Here is a 22,186-nt window from a genome sequence, read left to right on the forward strand (position 1 = left end):
ACTGCCACAGGATATAATTCTATGTCTATGTATATACAGTGGTACCTCAGGTTACATACACTTCAGGTTACATACACTTCAGGTTACAGACTCCACTAACCCAGAAATAGTGCTTCAGGATAAGAGCAGAAATCGTGCTCCGGCAGCCCGGCAGCAGCAGGAGGCCCCATTAGCTAAAGTGGTGCTTCAGGTTAAGAACAGTTTCAGATTAAGAACGGACCTCCAGAACTAATTAAGTACTTAACCCAAGGTACCACTGTACACAGGGAATATCCCTTCAACTAGTTTGGTACAGTGGGTTGATATGAAAATATTCCAGTTGTGGAAGAGTCCTCTCTATCCGCTTTCTCTTCCTTTCCTCCATTTTTTTCTTCTTCCTTTCATCTCTCTCCCAGCCCAAATTGGGAGTGCAAGCTCCATGAAGCGGGACCGTTTCCATTTCCCCCTTTCGTTTATTGTGCAAAGCACCGCATACAACCATGTTGGCAGCGTTATAGAAAAGAATACCAAGACGAGACAAGTTCCTTCAGGGTCAGAACTTCCCATCAATGTACCTCTGGTCAAGCCGTCGGGGGGCCTCGTGTATCACGCTCCGGTCTCCGCATGACTGCGCTGAAGGTCCAGCGTGGATCCAGTTCAGGGACTGAAGGTCTTGCAGCAATTGGACACAGATGCAAGAAAAACAACCACCAAGAGCCCCGTGCAACCACACCCTCGGCACTTCTTGTTAAAGGAAGGATTCAGCCCGTTCTCCCCCTCTGGGCTTTTAGTAATCAGATTCAGCTCCTTTCTTTTTTTAATGTCTGGCAGATGGAAGGATTATTTTTTCTAAAAAAAGTTGTTGTTTTTTTCGCGTTTGAACTCTGACTTGAAATGAGGTGAGAGAGTTTAAGTTTGGTATCTCTGGGGGGAAAAGATCACATTGCTCCTCTCCCTTAACGCACACACACACCCCCAGAGGTATTCCCTTACGTTGGCTCAGAATTAACTTCTGGGATGAAATTCAACATGCGGGATTTCAGCTGGCAAGTTTTAATTAGCAGCAACAACAACAATAATAATAATAAAGGAGAGGGTGGTGGGCCCCCAATTTGTGCAGAAGCCACCTTCTGAATCCCAGGTGTGTGAGAAGAGCTCTGGGCACCGCAGTGAGAGAAAGGCTAGGTGACAGAGCAACCTGGACCTTGGCAGGAGGCGGAAGGATGGGTGAAGCTGACATCATCCCATCCAGTTTCTACCGCTTCTCTTTGCCTGCCTGTAACAGTTGGAATTAAGGCATCCCTAAATCCTCTTCCCTCTCCCACCAGGGCACATAGTGATAAAAGAAAAAGAGACAGCAGTCAAGGGACGTTCTGTGTCCGACTAGGAGTGCAATACAGTGGTACCTCAGGTTACATACGCTTCAGGTTACATACGCTTCAGGTTACAGACTCCGCTAATCCATAAATAGTGCTTCAGGTTAAGAACTTTGCTTTTGAACAGAAATCGGGCTCCTGTGGTGCAGCAGCAGGAGGAGGCCCCATTAGCTAAAGTGGTGCTTCAGTTTAAGAACAGTTTCAGGTTAAGTACAGACCTCTGGAACGAATTAAGTACTTAACCCGAGGTACCACTGTAATCTGGAGACAAATAAAATGCATAGGACCAGCAGCTCTTAAAATAGGCACACATTACTCCACAACCCCTGCTCCCATCAGGCACAGTGACCAATACTCCATACTCACTTGCCCAAACTCTCATCCCAGGTTGCCTCAAATGATACCTCCGGTGCCACACCCAGGGGAGAAACAAGGCTGATCAGTGTCTCACCCTATAATAATTTATTATTTGTACCCCGCCCACCTGGCTGGGTTTCCCCAGCTACTCTGGGCGGCTTCCAACAAAGATTAAAAATACCCTAGATTCCCTTTCCTGCTCCAGTCTCTTACCCTGGAGCCGTTACTCTCACCCTCTTATAAATAGGCGGCTTACAAATCCCAGAATAAAAACAGCACACGCCTTTTGCCAGCAGCAGAGTGTAAGACTCTATAGTGCAGGGGTAACCAATACGCTGCCCTCCAGATGTTCCTGAACTCCAACTCCCATCAGCCCCTAACCAACATGGGAGTTGCAGTCCCAACTACAACAGGAAGGCACCAAGTTGGCCATCACAGATACACAGATGATATAAAGCAAGCCTTAAGATACAGAACACCCCCAAAAACAAATCAGTGGGTTCAAAATTACAGGTAACCCCCTCCATTTACATGGTGGCACACACGTGCATCACACCAAACACAGAAGTGACCCCAAAACATCATGGAACAGTGCAGAACCAGGTGTTTCCAGGCTTTTCCAATGGCGTTTCAAATATACACAATTTCACTGATGTGCATGGTACTTGTAATTCTCAGTCAATGTAATACATGGTCAATGTAATTCTCGCTTAAGTGGGAAAGTTGCCTGTACAAAATTTGTAAGTGTGGGCAGCTGGAGGAAGGGGGGGAAGGTATTCACTGGGTGCTAAAAAGACCGCAAATGCAATGCCTAGCATGTCTCTCTTTGGGAAGCGTGCACCACAGACTTGTCAAACCTTGGCTCCGCCAGCTGTTTTGGCCTACAACTCCCATCAGTCTGGCTAGTATAGCCAATGTCCTGGGCTGGAGGGAGTTGCAGTACAATATTGGGAAGGTTGGGGAAGGCTGTCTGACCATAACCAGGGTGCCACCACTGAGGAGGACCTTTCCTCAGGAGACCTCACATGGTGGAGATGGAAGGGCCACCGATTTCAGGGTCTGAGTATATACAAGAGGGAAGTGATTCTTCAGGTAACCTGTTTTCAAGCTCTTTAGTACACTGGAGACCGAGACCAACACTTTGAATCAGGAGTGGAAGCCAACGCAGATGCTAATGGCCTAATATGATCAAATCACCCAGAGCCCATTAAATAGTCTTGCTATTCTGAACAAACAGCAGCTTTCAAAGGCAGCCTGACAAGTAACACATTGCAGTCAAGTGACCACAGTATGGATAGCCCAAGCAGGCCTGTATCCAGCAGGTACAATTCATCAGCGACTCCAATATATCCCGTAGTTAATGGTGAACACCTAAAGCACTGATTAGCTGCCCTTTAACCTCCTTGTCCTACTCACAGGAAGGGTAATAAATGATAAGGCAGCATCTCTCCCTTCTTCCAAATCTCCACGCATGCCTTTGAGTAGGCTGCAGAATCTCATGTAAATTATTGAGTTGGGAGCAAATAATTGGGCGATGGGCATTTATTCTGGATTAAGGCCGAGCAGGAGGGCTTGACCTCGCATGAACGACGCAGCGCACACCAGCAGCAGCTGTAAACCAAGGTAGGAGGAATTCAGAGCAACCTCATTTCTGTCCGCTACCTTCCGACAAGGGGGACACGGAGTCGCTCCAAACTTTACACTTGGATTGCCGAGGCTATGGCCAGAGGCATGTCTAAGCCCCGGATTTCTTTTTCGCTGCTTCATTACCGGGGAAGACGGGCCTGAGAAGACCAACGGCCCGCTCATTAGAAACTGCTGATGAGGCTGTTCTTGAGGCTGTGTGGGAACCGGCTGAGAGATCAAAGCAAGCTGATGTGATTCAGAACCCAATTAAGGGCTTTAGATGTGGGGAGGGGGGGCGAGGAGAGAGAGAGAGAGAGAGAGAGATGAAGATCCCACTTGCTACCTTGTTCCCAGAAAACAAGCAGAAAGTGGACAGAAGCAAAACCACCCCATCCAGGGATTGTGGGGAAGACCTGGTTAGGTTTCCACTGCAATTAATTTTCCAGGGAGATTTCTGTCTCTTGATGTGGGCAGACACGCTGCAACAGAGTTGGGAGTTTCAATGTTTTCCATGAAAGCTTAATCATGCAAATGCCTTGAGAGTAAAGAGCCAAGCACAAAAAAAATTAAGATTCTCCTCTAAGTGACATTTTCCTTTTCCCATATTTATTTGCCTATTTAATTTAGGTAGCTGCTCCATAGCAGAAGTACTTAGGAAGCCAGTGCGGTATAGTGGTGAGTGTCAGACTAGGACCTGGGAGACCAGGGTTCAAATCCCCACTCAAGTCATGAAGCTCACTGCCTCTTAGCTTAACCTACCTCACAGGGTCGTCATAGGGATTAACTGAGGAGGGGATGTGTGTGTGAACCATGCATTCTTTGGAAAAAAAGGTGGGATATAAATGCAATGAATAAGCTCCCCTGCTTAAAAATGCTGAAGAGACTAGCCAGATGGAGATGTCAGTCGCCAATCCAGGGGGTCGCAGTTGGACCCGCACCAGTTGCAAAATGAGCCTGGCTAATTTCAAACACTGGCCATGTGTTAAAGTATCCTACAGAAAAACACTCCCCCCTGCCCCATAGCAAAAACATTTGAACGTGTTCTGAGAAGTCACTAGAAAATTAAGTCTCTCCCAGAAAGTGGGCCTTCACTGTGCCTATGTGCTCCTCTCCCCTAGCTAATACTCCCTGCTAACATTGATTCAAGTCTTTGGGGGCACTTTTCATTTATCTTTTCCCTATCCACTCCCAACCCCATAGACTGAAAACATGAATTCCAGATGGAGAAAACATCATGTTGTTTATCTGCCGACTCTCCCCGCCCCGCTTTCTTTTCACTCAAAATACATACAGCCCTGGGGTGGAGAATAGATGCCCATGCTGTACGAAGTGCTGTCTCGCTTTCAAGGTCCTGGTAGCTAGCAAAATATGATTTAAAATGCAGCTGCCCATCTGCTCTCAATCCTTCCCAAAGCCTGCTTTCTATTAGCCGTGAATGCTCTAGGCCTTTAACTCTTTGAAAGCTGGCTTGCCGTGGTGCACGGTCTTGCTTTACTAACAATGTTAGGAGCCCAAAGTCTCAGTGTGGTTCTCTAGGCCCTATGGAGGACAGCACAGCTATTAAAACTGGAGGGGGAAGAAAATTGGGAATCTCGCAGGTTAGCAATACTGAACTTTGTTGGTGATGGGCCTGAGCAGTTTATTCCAGAGGATATTGCAAAGGGTTAACCGCCTAAGGGTTAGACTAGGAGACAGAGCCACAAAATCCCACTCGCCCCCCCCCCCTCTTTTTTTATTACTGGGCTGGTTTCTCTTAACACTGTCACGGATTTTTAACACCCGATGCCATTGTGGTTTACAGGAGCCAGCCATCAGGGCTGCAGATGGGTCAAGTCAACCCACTCTGCTGTGTTTGAACAAGCAAGTTGCCAAAGCCACTCTGACTTGCCAAAAAAATACAAAAAATGCATGTAGTACGTCTCCCGGCTTCTGCCACTCAGCTGTAAGCAAAATTCCGCAAACTAGGGTACTGGGCAGCATGGAAACTTAGGGGACAATATGGATAAAATTGAAGGTCCTTGGCAGTTCAACCATACCTGGGCTAACTAGAATATTTGCAAAGGGGTGAATGCTCTTAATATTTTGTCACACACACACACACACAGTCAGACAGAACCAACTGCAACAGATGCCGAATGCAAGCACAAATCTGGAAGAAGACAAGGGCAGCATACGGAATGCGTAAAAGCACTACTTGCAAGTACATTGTGACGTGACATTCAAGGTGACATATGACAAGAGCCTGGTGAGCACTAAACCACAATCCGCAGGGCTTGTTGCATTTCTAGATGAATGCCAATGTCGAATTACCACTCCCAAACGTGCACCCTTGTGTATAGGAAATCTTGAGCGGTTGCTGCTTGAAGGTACTAGAAACACGATTGCAGCCCTGCTCTAACGGACAAGAGATTGGATGCTCCCTCACTTACGAAGCCGCCACTGGGGAAAGCAACGCACAACACGACATGAAGGATGCAACTTAGGAATCCTATGCGAGGGAATCTGCGCCACCTCGTTGCCTTAAAGGAACCAACACACAAAGTTGTGAATCTGAGCCCCAACTAAACAAAACGCACACGCCACATATCAAAACCATAATCAGGACTGTTTTAATCGATAAAAACTTTAAAAGCAATGGGAATATACTCTATCTGTTTTTTTAAAAAACCAAACATCTGGCTGTAAATACGCATTTCAGTACATCTCAAATACTATAAACTCATGGGGTGGGGTGGGAAAGAGACGTTCTGAAATTTCCCTCACCAGGGCTGCAAGCCACTCAAAGAGGGAGGGGCACAGTGTGGAAACCCATTTCATGTTAACTATAAGAATTTTGAGTTCCACACAAAGGCCTCAAACTAAGCAGCCGGCAGTTCGCAGAAGTGGCTCAGAAACGAAACAGACCAGCTCTTTGCCCCAGGCCGCAAGCAGTTCCAGCTCTAAGGCTGCATCCACAGTTCATAAACGTTAAGACGCTTGGAGACTTCAGGTTTGTGTGCCTCGCTCTCTCTCACTAAGCCCCACTGCAGCTCCTGAGATGCTAAGCCTCAGCATGACTGACATCTGCTTCGCGGAAACAGCCTTGACTTCAAAGGAGCCTGCGAGAGAAGCTGCTGCCTCCTTATTTCCTCCTGCGATGTTAATGGTTTTTGTTTCTGGCAAATGGGCTCTCTTGCTGACAGCCTTCATCCTCTTTCATCTTGGGTGCTTAAGACAGGCAGACGCCCCAGGAGTGACACAAGCAGCCCCAGTACGTGTGCAGGTGGAGGGCGGGCGGGAGGGGGGGAGATGTTAACACCCTTGGCGTGTGTTTCTCCCTCCGGGATTCATAAAAAGAAAACGGGAAGTGTAGGAAAGGGGAGATACCTAGGCGAAGGGTGGAAGTCCAGTCCCTAAAAATTAACTGAGTCAGCTCCATTCCACCCATTGCTTAGGATACCTTGCAGTTTAAAAAACACCCACTGGAAAAATAGACAGGGCATCTTTATAACACTGATGCTGCTGGGGCCGGGGGTGGGGGGAGGAGTAGGGATAATCATAATCGTCCACCCAGGGATATGCCTCATGAAATGTTTCCGGCAAGAAGTTACGGTCCATTAGTTAGGAACATTCTGTGCAAGAAGGGAGGTGAGAGTAAGAACTCTTAAATCCCCTCGGCCAAGATGCTTCCAACCAAAACTCCATCCTTGAGGGCATGTTCCACGTCCTTCTCTTCTATCTTCAGGAAGACCTGGGAAGAAAAGGATTTGTCAGGCTGGAAACTGGTAGTCAGCATCCATCATTGCAAAAAGCACGGTCTCTACAAGAGGCCACTCCTTGTAGTACGCTGGAAATCACTAGGCCTCCGTAATGGGAAGATGAGGAGAGAGAATACAGGCACATCTGCTATACACAATGCCATCCAAACAGCTCCGCTTCCACCCAGTGCCCAAAGCCCGCATTGCAACGGCAGGAAAATCGTATGGTGACTCTTGCAGAATTTCACAACCTGTCGTGGGATTCCCCCACTGCCAATTCCCAAGGTCGTAGAATCAAAGGATTTGAAGGGAGACCTGAGGGACCATCTAGTCCAAACCCCTGCAAGGCAAGAATCTCAATACACAGCCTGGCATCCAATCTGAAAGCATACCAGGCCCTGCTTAGCTTTGCAAATGTGCTAGCAGTTTTATTGCTGCGCTACTAGATGGAAGGTGGAACATTTGTGGGCAGAGGGAGGAGGCCCAAAACCACCAGGTGCAATGGGTGTCTTGTAACTTTATACTTCCTTCATCCAGCACTTGCTTTCTTCCTCAAGCTGCAGAACAAACCAATTTTGGCCATCAAACAAAATTCAACCATCACGGCTTCTTCTCTTGACAGCTCCTTGCTCCACAGAAGGATTCCCATTGTTTGCATAGATAAAATGTCATCCTGAGGCAGGTATTCCCCACCTTTTCGAAACTTACTTAGCTCAGGGCTAAGGTCTTGGGGGAACAGGATAGCAGGGGGACCTCCATTATCTCTGTGCAGCAGAGCCAATGGCACCATGGCGGCCCAAAAGTGCCCTGTGATGCTCCTGAGACTTTTCACAGCTGCACTGGTGGTGGCAGATCTTACACAGGCAGATCAACTGATGTCAGGGACTGGTTGGACGCAGAGGAGTGGTGGGATGAACCCATCTGGGGAACCCCCAAGGGAGAGAACTCAGAGCCCGGGGAGTGATGGTGGAACAATGCTGAGTGGTCAGAGGGAAGAGGAGTATTTCAGAAGGTGAAGAGGTAACAGGTCTTAGTGAGCTGGGAGAGTTGGTGGCAAAGAGCAGTCCAGAATCAGAGGCAGAAGCTGAAGCTGGAAAGGAGGGAGGCCAAGAGGCAGAGGTGGGTCAGGCTTGTGAAGAGGCAAGAGTGTCTCTCCCACATGCTGCAACAAGTTTGGGAAACACTGATCTAAATAAATGTAAAACCACTTTAAAAGGCAGGGGGCTAATTCCAATGCCACGCATTTCCACAGCAAAGTACACACCCCTTTCTCAAAGGTTTATTGTAATTTGCTAGGGACACAACAATTTTCAGATCTCAGCACACAACTTAGTTCTGATGTTTACTAGCAAACTGCCCCATTAAATATATTCAGCAGCCCCATATGGAGTGGTACTATTGGGTTCAACTACCATAGTACAGTCCTTTCTGAGTGGCGGCGGTTCTCTCCTTGCATTGGGATTCTTTTAGTTAGAGATGCTGAGATTGAAGATGGGTCAGCATACAGAGCACGTGTTCCACCACCAGATTATGGCCTTTTCTGAGAGGTGAAGGGGACTTTGGATACTGCCCTCCACACCCCTGCTGGAGTCCAGGCCATAGCAAAAGTAGGTCTGCAGTAGTACCTTAGTCAGACGCGCTTCTTTAGTCTTCTTCAACCCCACAATGCCTCTGGATTCCAGGAGTGCCGAAAGCGACAGGCATTCTGATTGGCCAACAGCTCCTACTTTCTGCTTGCGGCAAACCTTGCTGTAGGCCTCATGCAGCTAGGAGGAAATGCCATTGAAAAAACACAGCGTTTTTGAGTAGAGGAAACAGAAAAGTGTGCATAATGTGCCTTGCTCTCTATGGCTTCCTCCAAATGCCCCAGGGCTAGCTAGATCTCTCTTTGTGGCTTATAACTGAATAATAGATCTCCTGTTTATGTCCCGCACAGCCCAGCCAAAGTTGCTGGCAAAGCAACACACAAGTGCTGCTCCACACCTCTGGCATATGAGCACTGCTACTACAACCCACACTTCCACAGCAAGTGGGGGGGCAGACCATAGAGCTGGAAGGGACCCCTGAGGACCATCTACTCCAACCCCCTGCAATGCAGGAATATGCAGCTGTCCCGTACAGGTATCAAACCTGCAACCATGGTGTTATCAGCACCATGCTCTAACCGAGTGAGCTATCCAGACTGACTTGATGGTGGATAGACACAAAACCCTTCCACCCCACAGTAGTTTAGGATGGGTATAATAATACACAAAGACAAGACAGAGGTTTTTAGGGTGCAATGCACGTAGCCTATGCTGCACCAAACACTACTAAAAGACATTCCAAGCCGTCATCTTCCACTCCGTTCCTACATAAAGCTTACTTCTGTAAGCAAACAGTTCTCATTAACTCCCATGGCCTTAAAAAACAAACAAACAAAAAGCAAGGACGGGAGACGTAAGAGGAGAGGAAGAGAGAGGCAGATGGAGCCAATTCCCTTGAAGGTTTTTTTGGGGACTCTAGTTCTTTGTGTACTGCACGTCCCGCATAAACAGCCAAACATTTTTAAGTGGGTCCATGGTAGGACTCAGAGAAACTACTTGTGCACTTCTTCCTTTGTGCTCCCGAGGACTCTGGTTTTAAGAGACGAACTCTTGTGCTGCAAAGCAAAGACCCCTGCCAAGTAAGAGTGACATAATACACTAGCAGTGGCAATTTGAAGAGGTTGGGGGGGGGGCAGAGAGAATCTGCACACTCACCTTTCCCAGAGTCACCTCTTTGGTTTTCTGTTGCCTGGTTAAGAGCAGCAAAGAACAGACCAAGATTTTCTGCTGCAAGGGGAAAGTATTGGCATCGTCACGGCCTGCACCTGAGGCCAAACGGTCACCGTACACATCAGAGATCACCCGGGATACGTGGGCCAGTCCCACCCGCTGGGGTACTACTGAGTCTGTGGCTGGCTTAGAAGAGGATTTGCCTGAGGACGGGAGAAGTCAGAAAGAAGACAGTGAGCCGCTGAATGGAGAGTAAGGCAGTGCAGGTAGAGCTCAATAGGAGGGTCTTGGCATGGGTTGTATCTTCAAAAGGCAAAGCTTCATTCCCATATGATTATTGCACTGAGGTACCTCGGGTTACAGACTCCACTAACCCAGAAATATTATCTCGGGTTAAGAACTTTGCTTCAGGATGAGAACAGAAATCGTGCTCCGGCAGCCCGGCAGCAGCAGGAGGCCCCATTAGCTAAAGTGGTGCTTCAGGTTAAGAACAGTTTCAGGTTAAGAACAGACCTCCGAAACGAATTAAGTACTTAACCCGAGGTACCACTGTAATGTATACACTCTTCTTGTGTTTATATGCTGCCTTTGGGCCAAAGAGCTCAAAGTGACATAGCTAGAGTTCCCAGGCAGTCTCATACTCAGGAAATGACCAGACCCAGACCAATTCGCCTAGCACAGACTTAAAAGTGTCTCTGCTCTCCATCCTGCCCATTCTGAAGCAGAAGTAACAGATGTCCACACCATTTATACATTACAGCAAATGAGAAAAAGATGAGGCAAGGTGGACCCAAAGCTATTGCAAAACTACACTTTCAGAGTACAATGTCCCTAAGCTGCTCACATTTTCAGTTCATTTTGGGACATGCTTTGAAAACCGAAATCGCTTGTTTTCCCACTCCCTGGACATAGCAGTAGCTTCACACCTGCATTTGCACTGCTCGAGTTACACTTAAAGCCAGTGCAAGGAGCAGGTGTTCGCCTCCCTCTGCAGGGCTGACTGCTGGAAGGGAGAACATTTTTCCCATACCAGCCAGCTGCACGTTCCTCTCTGTCTCCCTTCACCGCTGCCCCCCACATCCCTCAGCAAGGCCTGAACAAGTCCCTGGGAAGAAACGCCACCAACTAGGGTCAGGAAAGCATTTAATGAAACATGACAGCAGTGCACAGCAGCCTAGGACCTGCTCAGGGGGAAGAGTGGGGAGGAAAGCTACTTACAGGCAGGCAGCAGTTTAAGCACAGTTTGACTCTTCACATCTGACTCCACAATTTCAATGGCCCTCCTAAGGACGAGAGTAACATTTCAGACAAAGGCGTTAGTTCCCTGCTAATGCTTTTTATCATTCCCCAGCACAGGGCTACTCCAGATTTTCTCATTAGGTTGTCCACTGAAAGACCAGTTCCATTGGGCTATCCATCCTTCAATTCTCATCTAGTCCCCTTGAATCGATGGATGGAAGACAGGGCAACACTCGCAACATAGGAATGGACTGCTTATAGACACGGGTTTGCTTGGACAAATATATTGATATTTGGAATGAGCTTATACAGAATATAGTTCGTACAATATTGAATATATATGATATAGAACTTTTTCCACTTTTTTTGTATGACCAAAAAACCCCACTTTTAAATATTATTAATAATAGTAATAGTAATGATGATAGCAATAGTCATCATCATCTCCCATCTGGCAGCAGATATTCCAGCAGGCTGCAACAGTGGGAGGCATGGAAAGCAGGGCCCATTCCAGGGGCAGCTTAACCTGTGGTCCTCCAGAGGTTGCTGATCACTATACCACCCATCATCCCTGACCACTGGCCAGGCTGGCGAGGGTTGCTGTGAGTTTGAGTTCCATGACAGGTGGAGCATATACCAAGCCAACCTCCCCTGGCCCATTCCAGCAGCTCCGTTAGGCTCCTCCCATTTCCATTCTGGTGGCTCATTTGTAAGAAACTAGCATTTTAAGGACTGGCGCTTGAGTTTCCTTATTTTGTCCCGCTTCCCCATCCCTTTACAGCTATGGAGGTAGGGAGCAAATGGTTCGATTAAGCTTATCTTCATAAGCAGTCGCCCAAAAAGATTGAGAGAGAAGAAGAAGGGAGGACACTGTGCCTGGATGTAACCGGTTATGGGTCCTGACCCATCAACGAAAATCAGCAGTCCAGAAGGACTGTGTTTCTAGGCTTTTGTCTGCTGTCATAACAAGGTACCTAACCAGCCCGTAATTTTATCATACCATGTGGCTGTTCTGTCTTTCTCACCCCAATCCTGCTCTCAAAGCAGTGTTGAAAAGTCACAAGAGGGAAAACTATGCAAGCAAACCCCCCCACCCCACCCCCACACATGGGAGACCTGGAGTGGCACATGCATGGCCCATTAATGGGAGCTCATTACAATCTTGCCTCTTAATGAGACTAACGCTCTATTTGTTGTAGTGGAAGCGATGCTGGAGGCAGTTCTCAACCTGAAGCCCCAGTGCCAGCCACTGTCTAATTTGGGCACCCCACGGGTGGTGCAGAGCACGGCTAAATCTCTGTTTAAGTTGACAAATACTCAAATCAGACTAAGCTAAAACACTCCCAATTCTTCTATCTCTTAACTGTGGCTTGTAAGTTTCAAGTTGCAAACTTGACACTTCCTGCACCGGACATCATATATGTTGGGCCCAAGAAAGACGGCCGCTGTTTCCTCCCAAACGGGCTGATGAGCCAACCTCTGAGGTCTGGCAGGGAGATTCCTACCATGGTCTCGTTTCCTTTCCAAACCTATGAGCAGCTAAACCCTATTTCACACACACGCGAGAAAGATCTGTGCCAACAGATCTGTGCCCTTCCTTCTGCCAAGGGGTCACATTTATCATCAGCTTGTGCTGAAGTACATGTTTTCATTCCCCCCCCCCCAAAAAAAAATGTTGAGTCAAACAGAGGAAGAGGCAGCCACCAAGCAAATGCCTGGGCAAGGTCAAGGAAGGCAGGAAGCAACTCCCGTAAAGCCAACTTGCAAGGGGAAAGGAAGTACTTCTAAGCACCATAAAGATGTCTGCTTGAGAACTGTTAATGAGAGCCTTTTGCAATCCAAATGTAATTAACCAATCTATAATCGCAGCAGGGAGGACCAATTCCTCTCACCCTTCATAGGTAATGGGCTGTGAACGTTTCCAGACATTAACACAGTCAGGAACAGGAAGCACCCTCCCCTCTCACCACAAAGGCATGAGGGCTCTCCCTCGCTCGCTCTCCCCCCCTCCACCTCCCACGCAGGGGGACCAAACAGCATAATGAAGCTTTAAATCACATCCCACATGCGCTGTAATTAGCTCGGGTTTTTAAGAGTGCTATATATTCTTCACCTGCAGATGTCCAGAGCTTTGCGCGCATCCCCAGAGACGGCAGAGACTTTCCGAGCACAGAACTGGATGGCGGCGTGGTCCAGCACCTGCTCCCCTGACACCTAAGGGACAGGGAGAAGAAAACAGGAGTTGCAAGAGAAATCTTGGAAGTTCTGCTGCGTGACATTTTCCTGGATTCAGTAAAAAAAAATACCAAAAGGGTTTTGGGGGCATGTGTAAAGGCAGCTCCTTTGTAACAGCCCAAGAACTCTTGTTTTGTCCCACTCACAGTCCTTAATCCGCCCCCTCCCCCGACTTCCAATCTTATTTGTTGCCACCAGGAAGTGGCATAGATACGTGGAGAGCAAAGGGCTTAGCAAGCAACAAGGCAGGCTAGGACTGATTTATCAGTAAAGACAATGTCTGCATGCTGCGGCCGAGGGGGCTACGTGGAGCTCCTGGATGTGCATGTATTGCACCAAAACTGAGGGAATTTAATTGACTGGCGATCTGCTACCAGGCCACGTTCAAGGTCATCATCCATCAGTTGGCTTCATGTGTCTTGTAAATACATTGTCCCTTTTTGCCCAAGCTTTCCCTGGTCCACAGGTTTGGACCCTCTTATTATTGAATTGCCATTTTTATCTTTTAAAAAAACAAAACACCACTGTTTCACTCTATTATATGCTGTAACTCTGTTTATGGCATAGCAGCATCTCTCATTTCCCCCAGTTTACTAGCACTCTGTGCCTTCCTTCACTTTACAAAGTAGCCACTGCTCCTTGATCTCGCAAGAGGGAGAAAGTGGTCTGGTTCTCAAACGCAGGGAACCTGGAAAGCACCCCTAGTGCCAGGGCACAGGAGAGGTATATATTTTGCATGTTAAGATAATAACAAATTTAGCAGGGTTCCAAAGCAGAAGTGACTGTGCCTTCTGCAAGTCATTTAGGTGTATTTTGTATTTTTCTGTTGCAAACCGCCCTGGGATCTTTGAATGAAAGGCAGAATACAAATTTTACAACAATAACAACGGCAACAACAGGACAGGAATTTTGGAACTCAGCTTCTGAGATCTTACCTGCTTAAGGCGTTCCTGGAGGATGGAGGCAAGCTGGTCTTTGTTGTACGGGGGAAAGTTTAGGAGCTGTGGCCTGCACTTGGGACGGGCTTGCAGGCGGGGCAGGATGCGGTCTGTGAGGTCCAGAGCATTGGCTATCCCTACCAATGAGAAGAGATGCTTAGAGGCCTTGGAGACACCCAATTTCTATCCTTCTATACCTTTCTATCCTTCTTACCCCATAGCTTCCCACTCATATAGCTTGCCTCAGAAATGAAGGGACTGCACTCTTAAAATAGGAGACCACACAACAAAAACAATAATTCACATACAGCTTGAAGTGTTCACCTAGAATGCTGACCTTGCATAAGTTCACGAAAAGACCTTATATTCCATCAACGCCTAGCCAATGAATATGACAGAAAAGTGTAGACCTCATATAGAAGCTTAGGAATTAGCAACTTTCTTGTGGCATGCTGTGATAAACTTGCATGTTCCATTAAGCCACCTGGAGCTCCTGGGTTTCAGGCCATTGCTCAGCCTTTGGTCTGTATCCCATAGGCTGGTCAGTGGAAGGCTGGTGGGTGGGTGCGTGGTCCTGAATTTTGTACAGGGAACTCGCCCAGGTGGCTTCCCCGTCTCCCTTTGGATGTTCTATTTCTGTCAAAGGATGCACTGAACCAATTTACGAATAACTCATTCCTCCACCAAAGGGAGTAAGGTGGGCAGTGGCGTACAATCCTTGTGGAGCAAGTGCCTGATCTGCTTTGGGGAGGCCTTCAGGTCAAATGTCCTCAGCAGGTCCACACGCTCCTCACTGCCTCCTGTTGTTCCTCCTCCCTCTGCCTTCATTGGCCTTGTTGCCTTCGCCATGCCATATTCATGTAGCAAAATTGGGCCCAGTCTGCATAATATCCTTGCCTCCAACTAGTGGGTTGAGACAGGTGACTAGGAAGGTGGTGGCTTGCTCCTGCTTTCCAGACACTTGTGTCTTCTGGACCACAGAGAGAGGACAGGCGTACAAGCGGTGAATGGGAAGGACAGCAGCAGAAGCGAGGGCACTGTGGCTGGCAGTGTGTGGGTGCTTGAAGATTTCCAACTGTGCCACCCACCCCACAATGCCAGTCCTGCAGTCATGCTCTCCTCTCTTCTGAAACATAGGATTGGGCGTCATTAACTCTTGACACTCACCGATGAGAACGAGCCGGGAGTTGGGGAGGGAAGGCCACTCAAACATCGTGTACAGGACGTCCTGCCCTTTGCTGTCCAGCTGATCCATCTCATCTAATACAACCAAACTGTGAAGATGAAAGACGTGAGCACGTGAACACCACCCCAGCAATGTGCTGCTTAGGTCCAGAATCAAATTTACCATTATCCAAAAGACTAAGTGTCCGTCGTCGTCGTCGTCCCCCCCCCCCCGCAGCCTGTTATCAAAATATGGGCTTTTAGACTGACACTGCTAAACTCTCTCCGAGAGCAAGGTTTACGGCTCAGCCACATATACTGCACCAAGTGCACAGCAAAAATAAAGTGCCCATTATAATAGGTTTCAGATATTATAGCTGTTGAAGTACTAGAATGACCTTTCACACTAAACCCATATTTCTCAAAACCTCATTAAGAGACTTTTATGAAAGGGTTATAGAACAAAATGTGCCTTGCCACTCAAAACACAACAGTGACGTGAGGATGCCTGTCCAGTAGAGGTTATGGCTATCCTATGACAGACCTGCTCAAAACTGGCTAGTTTTAAGAATGCCCCCCTCCCACCACAAAGGGCTTGTACTTACACCATGGGTGCACTTTCTGATGTCAACCGTTTCACCAGCCTTCTGATCACGTCACCCCTGGCTGCTTTGTCTGCTCCAGCCTGGCCCAATTGTCCAGCCATTGCTGGGAACACAGCCTGGGAGCTTCTCAGGGCCATGCAGTTTAGGACTATGGTCTGACACCCAGAGAGCTCCGTCTGCCAGAGAGACAAAGGAGTGTTTTAGAGTAGATCAAACTTTGCAATAGAGTACAAGTAGTGCAACAAAGAGACAGCAATTCCACAGACCATCACTGAGCTGAAGTACCTGCAAGGAAACTGTGGAGGACAGAAAATTACAGGAGGCAACTTTCTTGTGCCTGGGGACCAATAATCCAGCATGAAGGATGGTAAAATATACTCTCTTAGGCAAAACTCCTAAGCTGCCCCCATCAGGCACAAATTATAAGCATACCGCCCTGGAAATGCAGGTCCTTGAAATCCATGGAATAGCCACGTGTTCACATATATCTTGTAGGGGCAAAATATTTTCAATTCAGGCAGCACACCAAAGCATGGTCTGTGTCAACCATAGCTTAAAACTCATATCAGTTTGAGCTTCCAAATGTTCAGCTAAGCTCCGCTTTAAAGTTGTTTGTCTGCTTTCATTTCCCCACTTCTTCAGCACTTCCTAAGTTCACTCCTACTTTTGGAAACAAAGCAGTGGTTTGTCAATTCAGATACCACACCAAACTTTAGTTAGCACAAAACCAAGGTTCCTATACCCATCTTAAACCAGGGATATGATTTGCTGGCCAAATACAAACCACAGTAAAGCTTCCTTAACCTTGTTTTGGAATATTAAAAGTGTAAGATATGCAGGCAAAAAGTATTTTATGGGCATTGGAGAGTGATTGCAGGAAAAGGTTCTCACTGGGCTCTGAATTCACATAGTTCTCCCACACCTAATGGCATATGGGAGAATTCTGAAAGAAGAGTAGACCCAAAGCTGTATCATATAATGTTAAATGTCATTTGTCAGAGCTGGGCAATGGTTCTTCCGGCATTATGTTTCATAGCAAAAGTCTGAAAGAGGACCAGCGTCCAAATTCAAATCCAGCAGTTTTACCTTTAAGTCCATCAGGGCCCTGTTGAGGCAGGCAGTTTTCCCAGTGCCTGGAGCTCCAGAGATATAAAGACTTCCTGGGATCTCCCTAGAGACATGCTCTCTCAGGAATCTATGCAGAACACCTGTCTCTTTCTCCCTTGCATGCAGCTGGTCTGGAACAGCCGTGTGCAGGAGACTCTTTGCCTGCTGGTAACAAGTGCCTGTAGAAACAAAATGAAGACAGGTTTAGAACAAATAAAAAAACCTCAATATACCTAACAAAAAACTATACAAATACTAATTGTACAGCTCTCTTCTAACAGACACAACAGTAGACAAAAAATAAAATAAAAATAAAAAAGCACTGGATTTAGGAAGAGGTCTATTACAATAAATGATTACTTTTACTGTCTCTTTTTAAAAGCTCCTTTTATTGAGCTGTTCTATCGTTGCAGCTAGCTGCAGTTGAAAGAAGATTGCTAGACTAAATAGACCCTTGCCTATTCAAACAAGTCTTCTACAGCTCTGTTTTATACTACTGATGTATTGCCTTGCTTTTTTGAACACTGCCTGCAGTTGTTACGATTGTCGACATAAGAATCAAATAAGCATGTTCAAGAAGGGACGCCATTCTAACATTAACGTTGCCAATAAAACTTACTTGCAATATTCTGACCAGCAATAAATGACTAAAGATGAAAGGCAGTATGTCAAGCCCATCTGTGATCACAGCTAAACCACAAATTTCTATGGTTTTTATTCCTTGGCTTCCCTCAAAGCATCCTAGGAACTCTAATTTTATGAGGTTGCTGAGAAATAGTCCAACCCCTTCCATGGAACCACAGCGGCTCTTGCCTGCGGGTAATGTAACAATTGAAAAAGTCTGAAAACCATTTTGAATTTATGACACAGCCATGCCTTAAGTTTTCTCAATTTGTGGGAGTAATAGTGAACTAGCCTTGGATTCTGAGGTCTTAAGAGACTGAATTCTTTATAAACCCATTTTTAAAAATCCGAGCAACCGCAGAAGATGTAGTACCCAGTTCTTCCACCATACACAATGCTATTACATACCTTCTTGCTTAAAGAGACGAGTACACACCAGTTCTTTCCTTGGGTGGCGATGCTGCGGTGAAGCGTTAGGGGTTTCTTGACCACCACGAAAGGGAGAGGGAACCAAATTGCTTCCCTTAGTTGGAGATTTGGGGGTTGAACGCTCACTGAAGAGTAAAGCCCGGCCCTTGGGAGAAGTGGGTGGAAAGCTATTCTCTTTTTTACCCTGCTTACTCGGGGAGCAAGGCAGCAACTGGGTGACATTGCAGAGATTGTCATCTCCTGTGGGAAACAAAGACACACCATGCCAAGTTTAGAAGAAAGCAGCAGCAGAAGAAAATGAATGTGAAATACAGACAAGAACCCAGATGTAAAAGACAAGTTTGTCTGCCCTCTATTTTACCAGAGTTCATGTCTGCCATACAACATGATGTCTTTAAGATGCCTTTTGTTACTTCATTTAAAATTTCAGAGCTCTTATTATCATAGGCATCATTTAGGAAAAGCACAAGCACAGGGCCTGTCAAATGCCCCCTTATTCAGAGAAGTGTTGCTGCGCTCTGCTTGCTCCTTCCCTCTGGGCCCCTTGCAATGTACACTTGCTGCATCAACCCTACTGCAAAAACTCCAAATGCTGGGTTTAGAATACAAATAACCACTTCAATCTTTGTAGATAAGCCTGTCTGTAGGAATACTATTGAGAAGAGCAATTCTTTCAAGACTCTTCAGCAGTACACAAATAGGCCTACCTATGAATTACTTTTTATCTTTCGAGTTAGCCTTCATGGGAAATAGACCAGATGCTTTGCAAGAAAAAAATAGTCCCAATTCCACTTATTAACTTCAGGTAGGACCCATCCAAAACCCTGCAGCCACTACCAATCAGTGTTGACAATACTGAGATACATGGCCTGAAGCTGTATAAGGCAGCTTTTCCTGTGTTCTTAACTCTGGTGTTCAATCTGAGAAAATCTTTGCATCACTTAGCAAAGTCCCATTCATTAATAATAATAATAATAATAATAATAATTTATTTATACCCTGCCCTCCCTGGCCAGGGCTGAGCTCAGGGCGGCTAACACCAAATATAAATTACAGTAAAATGTAATAAGAAAACAACAACAACAGTTAATTAAAATACGGCTTAAAATACAGCTGGTTTAGTGCCAAGCGGAATGGCTGAGCAGGCTTTCGATATAAGAACGTGTTAGGATATTTTGGTTTGATGAAGAGAAAGACAACTCACCAAGCCGTTTACGGGGGCTGAGAGGCAAGACCTGCTCCTGGGGTGAAACTGACAATGGGCTTGTGTCCAGTTTTGAAGCCTCCTCATTCTCTAGAGGTTTGTGACATCTCCTAATCGATTTCCGCTTTGGGAATTTGATGGTGCTCTGGCTTTCAGACTGAGATCTGGTACAAGGCATGATGGACACTGGAGCCCAAAGAGAGCAAATGAAAGACATTTAAGTTAAGTGTGCATGTGCGCGCACACACACTTTTAAATTTCACAAATAGTCTCTAACAGTTACAACTATCCTGTCCCCCCCCCCCAGGGATGCCTTTCCTCCCGCTAGGTGAACAACAAAATAAAGACCTGATTGGAACAGAGTATTTTCACCGAAAACAGCTTAAGTCTTACATTTGGGCTTAAGGGGCTAGGCTCCCATACAGGTCTATGAACCCACACCTCTATTTTTAGCAAGTTATTCACTATCCCCAGACACCCTTGCCCCTAATGATTAATCATGCTCACCCCAGCACAAGCTCTTTATTTCCCATATAGGTAAGCTCAAGGTTAAACATTGACAACTGTCAAGGTGATAAACCTACCCACCACCTAACATAATTGTTGGCTGAAATAGTTCGAAACCCAAATTCCTGCTGGATCCTCACTCTCTGTTCCAGGAGCAGAAGCATACTGTGTTAAAAATATTCACCCCAACCTGCCTCATTTTACTCATTTTGTGGCATCACTGTTGTTCTATTTTCTTTTTATAGTGATAATTAAAAACAACAACCCTAAGCCTTATTTTGCTTTATCTGTTTTAAGTACAGTAGCCTATGTTTTTAAATGATTATTACTGAAATACTTTGTCACATGTACAATTTGTATACAGTGAGATTACACGAGCACCCCCCACTCAGCTCCCTTAGTCTTAATTCCCCTCCTTTAGGCACACCCACCAAACCCGAAAGTCAGCTGCCCTGTTATCTAAGAAAAGCCCTTAGTAGCCATTCCTTAAAAGGGCCTGGCAGTAAATTCTAATGCCAGAGTTGCCTGTTTTTCTCTACACTCTGCTGCCTTCCTTCCAGAATTACATAGACGGGGGCGGGCGGGGGGGGGGAAGGTTTCCACTTGCTGATTTCAAAGATAAGACTGTTGGAAATATATATACACACACACACTATTAAAACTGGAAGAAAATAAATGCAATTTCAAATCCCCGCCCCCCAGCCATTAAAAAAAAACCTCTTCAGTAACTTTAGGCCAGTCTCCAAGAGCCGCACTGAAGGACGAGGTGGCCCATGAGATATGTGATCAGATCTCCCAACTTTTCATGGGGGGGGGGGGGACCAGAGGACTTTTAGTTTGAATGGGGGTGGATTCAGTTTTAATATCCCCACTCGCGCTTTACCGCTCTACATGACTCTTCCCCAAAGCGAAAAGTGAGCCAGGTGGGTCTCACGCCCCTCAGAAGCACATTGAGCGGATCCTGCTCCTTGGCGAGCGTGTCCTTAGGGCCAAAGCGCCAAAAAAGCCTTTGCAGCGGGACATCTCACAGACGAACCCCGCTTTTTTCCTGCCCTTTCCCTTTTTTTTCAGAATTTCTTAATTTATTGATAACAGCAGCAATAACCGCTTCGCCTCCCCTCAGGCCCCCGCGCAACCCACGGACCCCCTCTCTGCTCCAAGCGCCTCCTTACAGCCAGAGCCTCTTTCGCGCGCCAACATGCGCACCTACCGTCAACCCGAACCTGCGGAGCCAAAGGGGCGCGAAGCTTCTTCCCGCAACCAACCCGCTTGACTAAATGAAGCGACTCCGCCTGCCCGCGCGTGGCCAACCGGCCCCGACCCGCCCATTGGTTCCCCGGAGCGCGCGCGCCGGACCCGCCCAGCCAATCGCCGCTCTCCGCGCCAAACCTGAAACCTTCCGTCGGCCCAACAACATCCCGCCGCAACCGCCCAGGGCGTTCCAGCCAATCGCCTTCTTTCCCGTATCGCTCGGGCTCCTCCTATAAGGACGTGGTGGTTTTTTCCCTCCCTTCCTCCTTCCGAGGGGCGAAGCAGCGCACAGGGGACCCAGCTTCCGGTTTGATTTTGGAACGTTGATCCCGCGCTCTGGGCGGGGCTTCCAAAGCGGCTTCTTCTGATAAAGCCTTTTCTCTCCCCCGCCCTCAAAGCTCTTTCCCCATCAGTGGACTACAATCCCCAGAAAGCATTGCTGCAAAATCGAAGCGATATATTGGGAGGAGCACGCTGGGATATGTAGTCCAGAAATGCGTGAGCGGCGTTTTTTGCTTTTTTGCAGGCTGGGAAAGCAGACGAACACTTCCGAGGCTTTCCGTGGCTGCGGCTTTCTTGAATTCCACGGCTTATGGAAGAGCAAAGGAAAGAATACTTTTAAAGATAGACTACTAAGCCCTCTTCTGTGGTCGGTGAGGCACATGAAAGGTTTTCTCCAAATGAGAGATAGGAATACATTTCTATGTGCTTCATAGCACTGACTAGAATACACTAAAGGTAGAGTAACAGTTGCTTTGTATTTCAATTGCAATAGCATAATTGAGGGCCACCTAAGAAGCGGAGCAGAAGGAATTATGACAGGCACGTCACCCTGGTTCCATCTCCTTACTGAGCTGCTTCGAATTCCTTCTCCCCTCACAGTAGCATTTTATGTGACCAAGTACACAAAGCTTCCGGAGTGAGGTCGAGAAGGGTGAAAAGTTTGCACAACTTTGGGCCACAGTGTGAGGATGGGAAACGTCCCCCGTGTTTGATCTCCGTCACGATAGAGCCATTGTGTTGCCACACACGTGTACATAATAAATTCCAGA

General features: G+C 47.0%; 1 protein-coding gene across 2 annotated transcripts; it reads right to left on the reverse strand.

Moving 5' to 3' along the window:
- Positions 1–5,932: 5,932 nt before the first annotated feature.
- CDC6 (cell division cycle 6) lies at positions 5,933–21,193 on the reverse strand. Of its 2 annotated transcripts, none has more exons than XM_083408660.1 (12): positions 21,094–21,193; positions 19,377–19,562; positions 18,152–18,412; positions 17,099–17,298; positions 16,013–16,188; positions 15,411–15,517; positions 14,241–14,380; positions 13,184–13,284; positions 11,050–11,114; positions 9,817–10,034; positions 8,701–8,841; positions 5,933–7,068 (listed from the first exon to the last, which is right to left on the reverse strand). In XM_083408660.1, exons 2-12 carry the CDS (start codon positions 19,552–19,554, stop codon positions 6,982–6,984), a joined length of 1,674 nt encoding a protein of 557 aa, XP_083264786.1. In that variant the 5' UTR covers positions 19,555–19,562; positions 21,094–21,193; the 3' UTR covers positions 5,933–6,981. The 2 variants fall into 2 exon arrangements, with proteins under 2 accessions (XP_083264786.1, XP_083264785.1); XM_083408659.1 differs by having other exon boundaries at positions 21,056–21,149.
- Between the last annotated feature and the right edge of the window lie 993 nt (positions 21,194–22,186).

The sequence above is a fragment of the Podarcis tiliguerta genome, assembly GCF_965153285.1.
Source record: "Podarcis tiliguerta genome assembly, chromosome: 13".
Classification (NCBI taxonomy): Eukaryota; Metazoa; Chordata; class Lepidosauria; order Squamata; family Lacertidae; genus Podarcis; species Podarcis tiliguerta.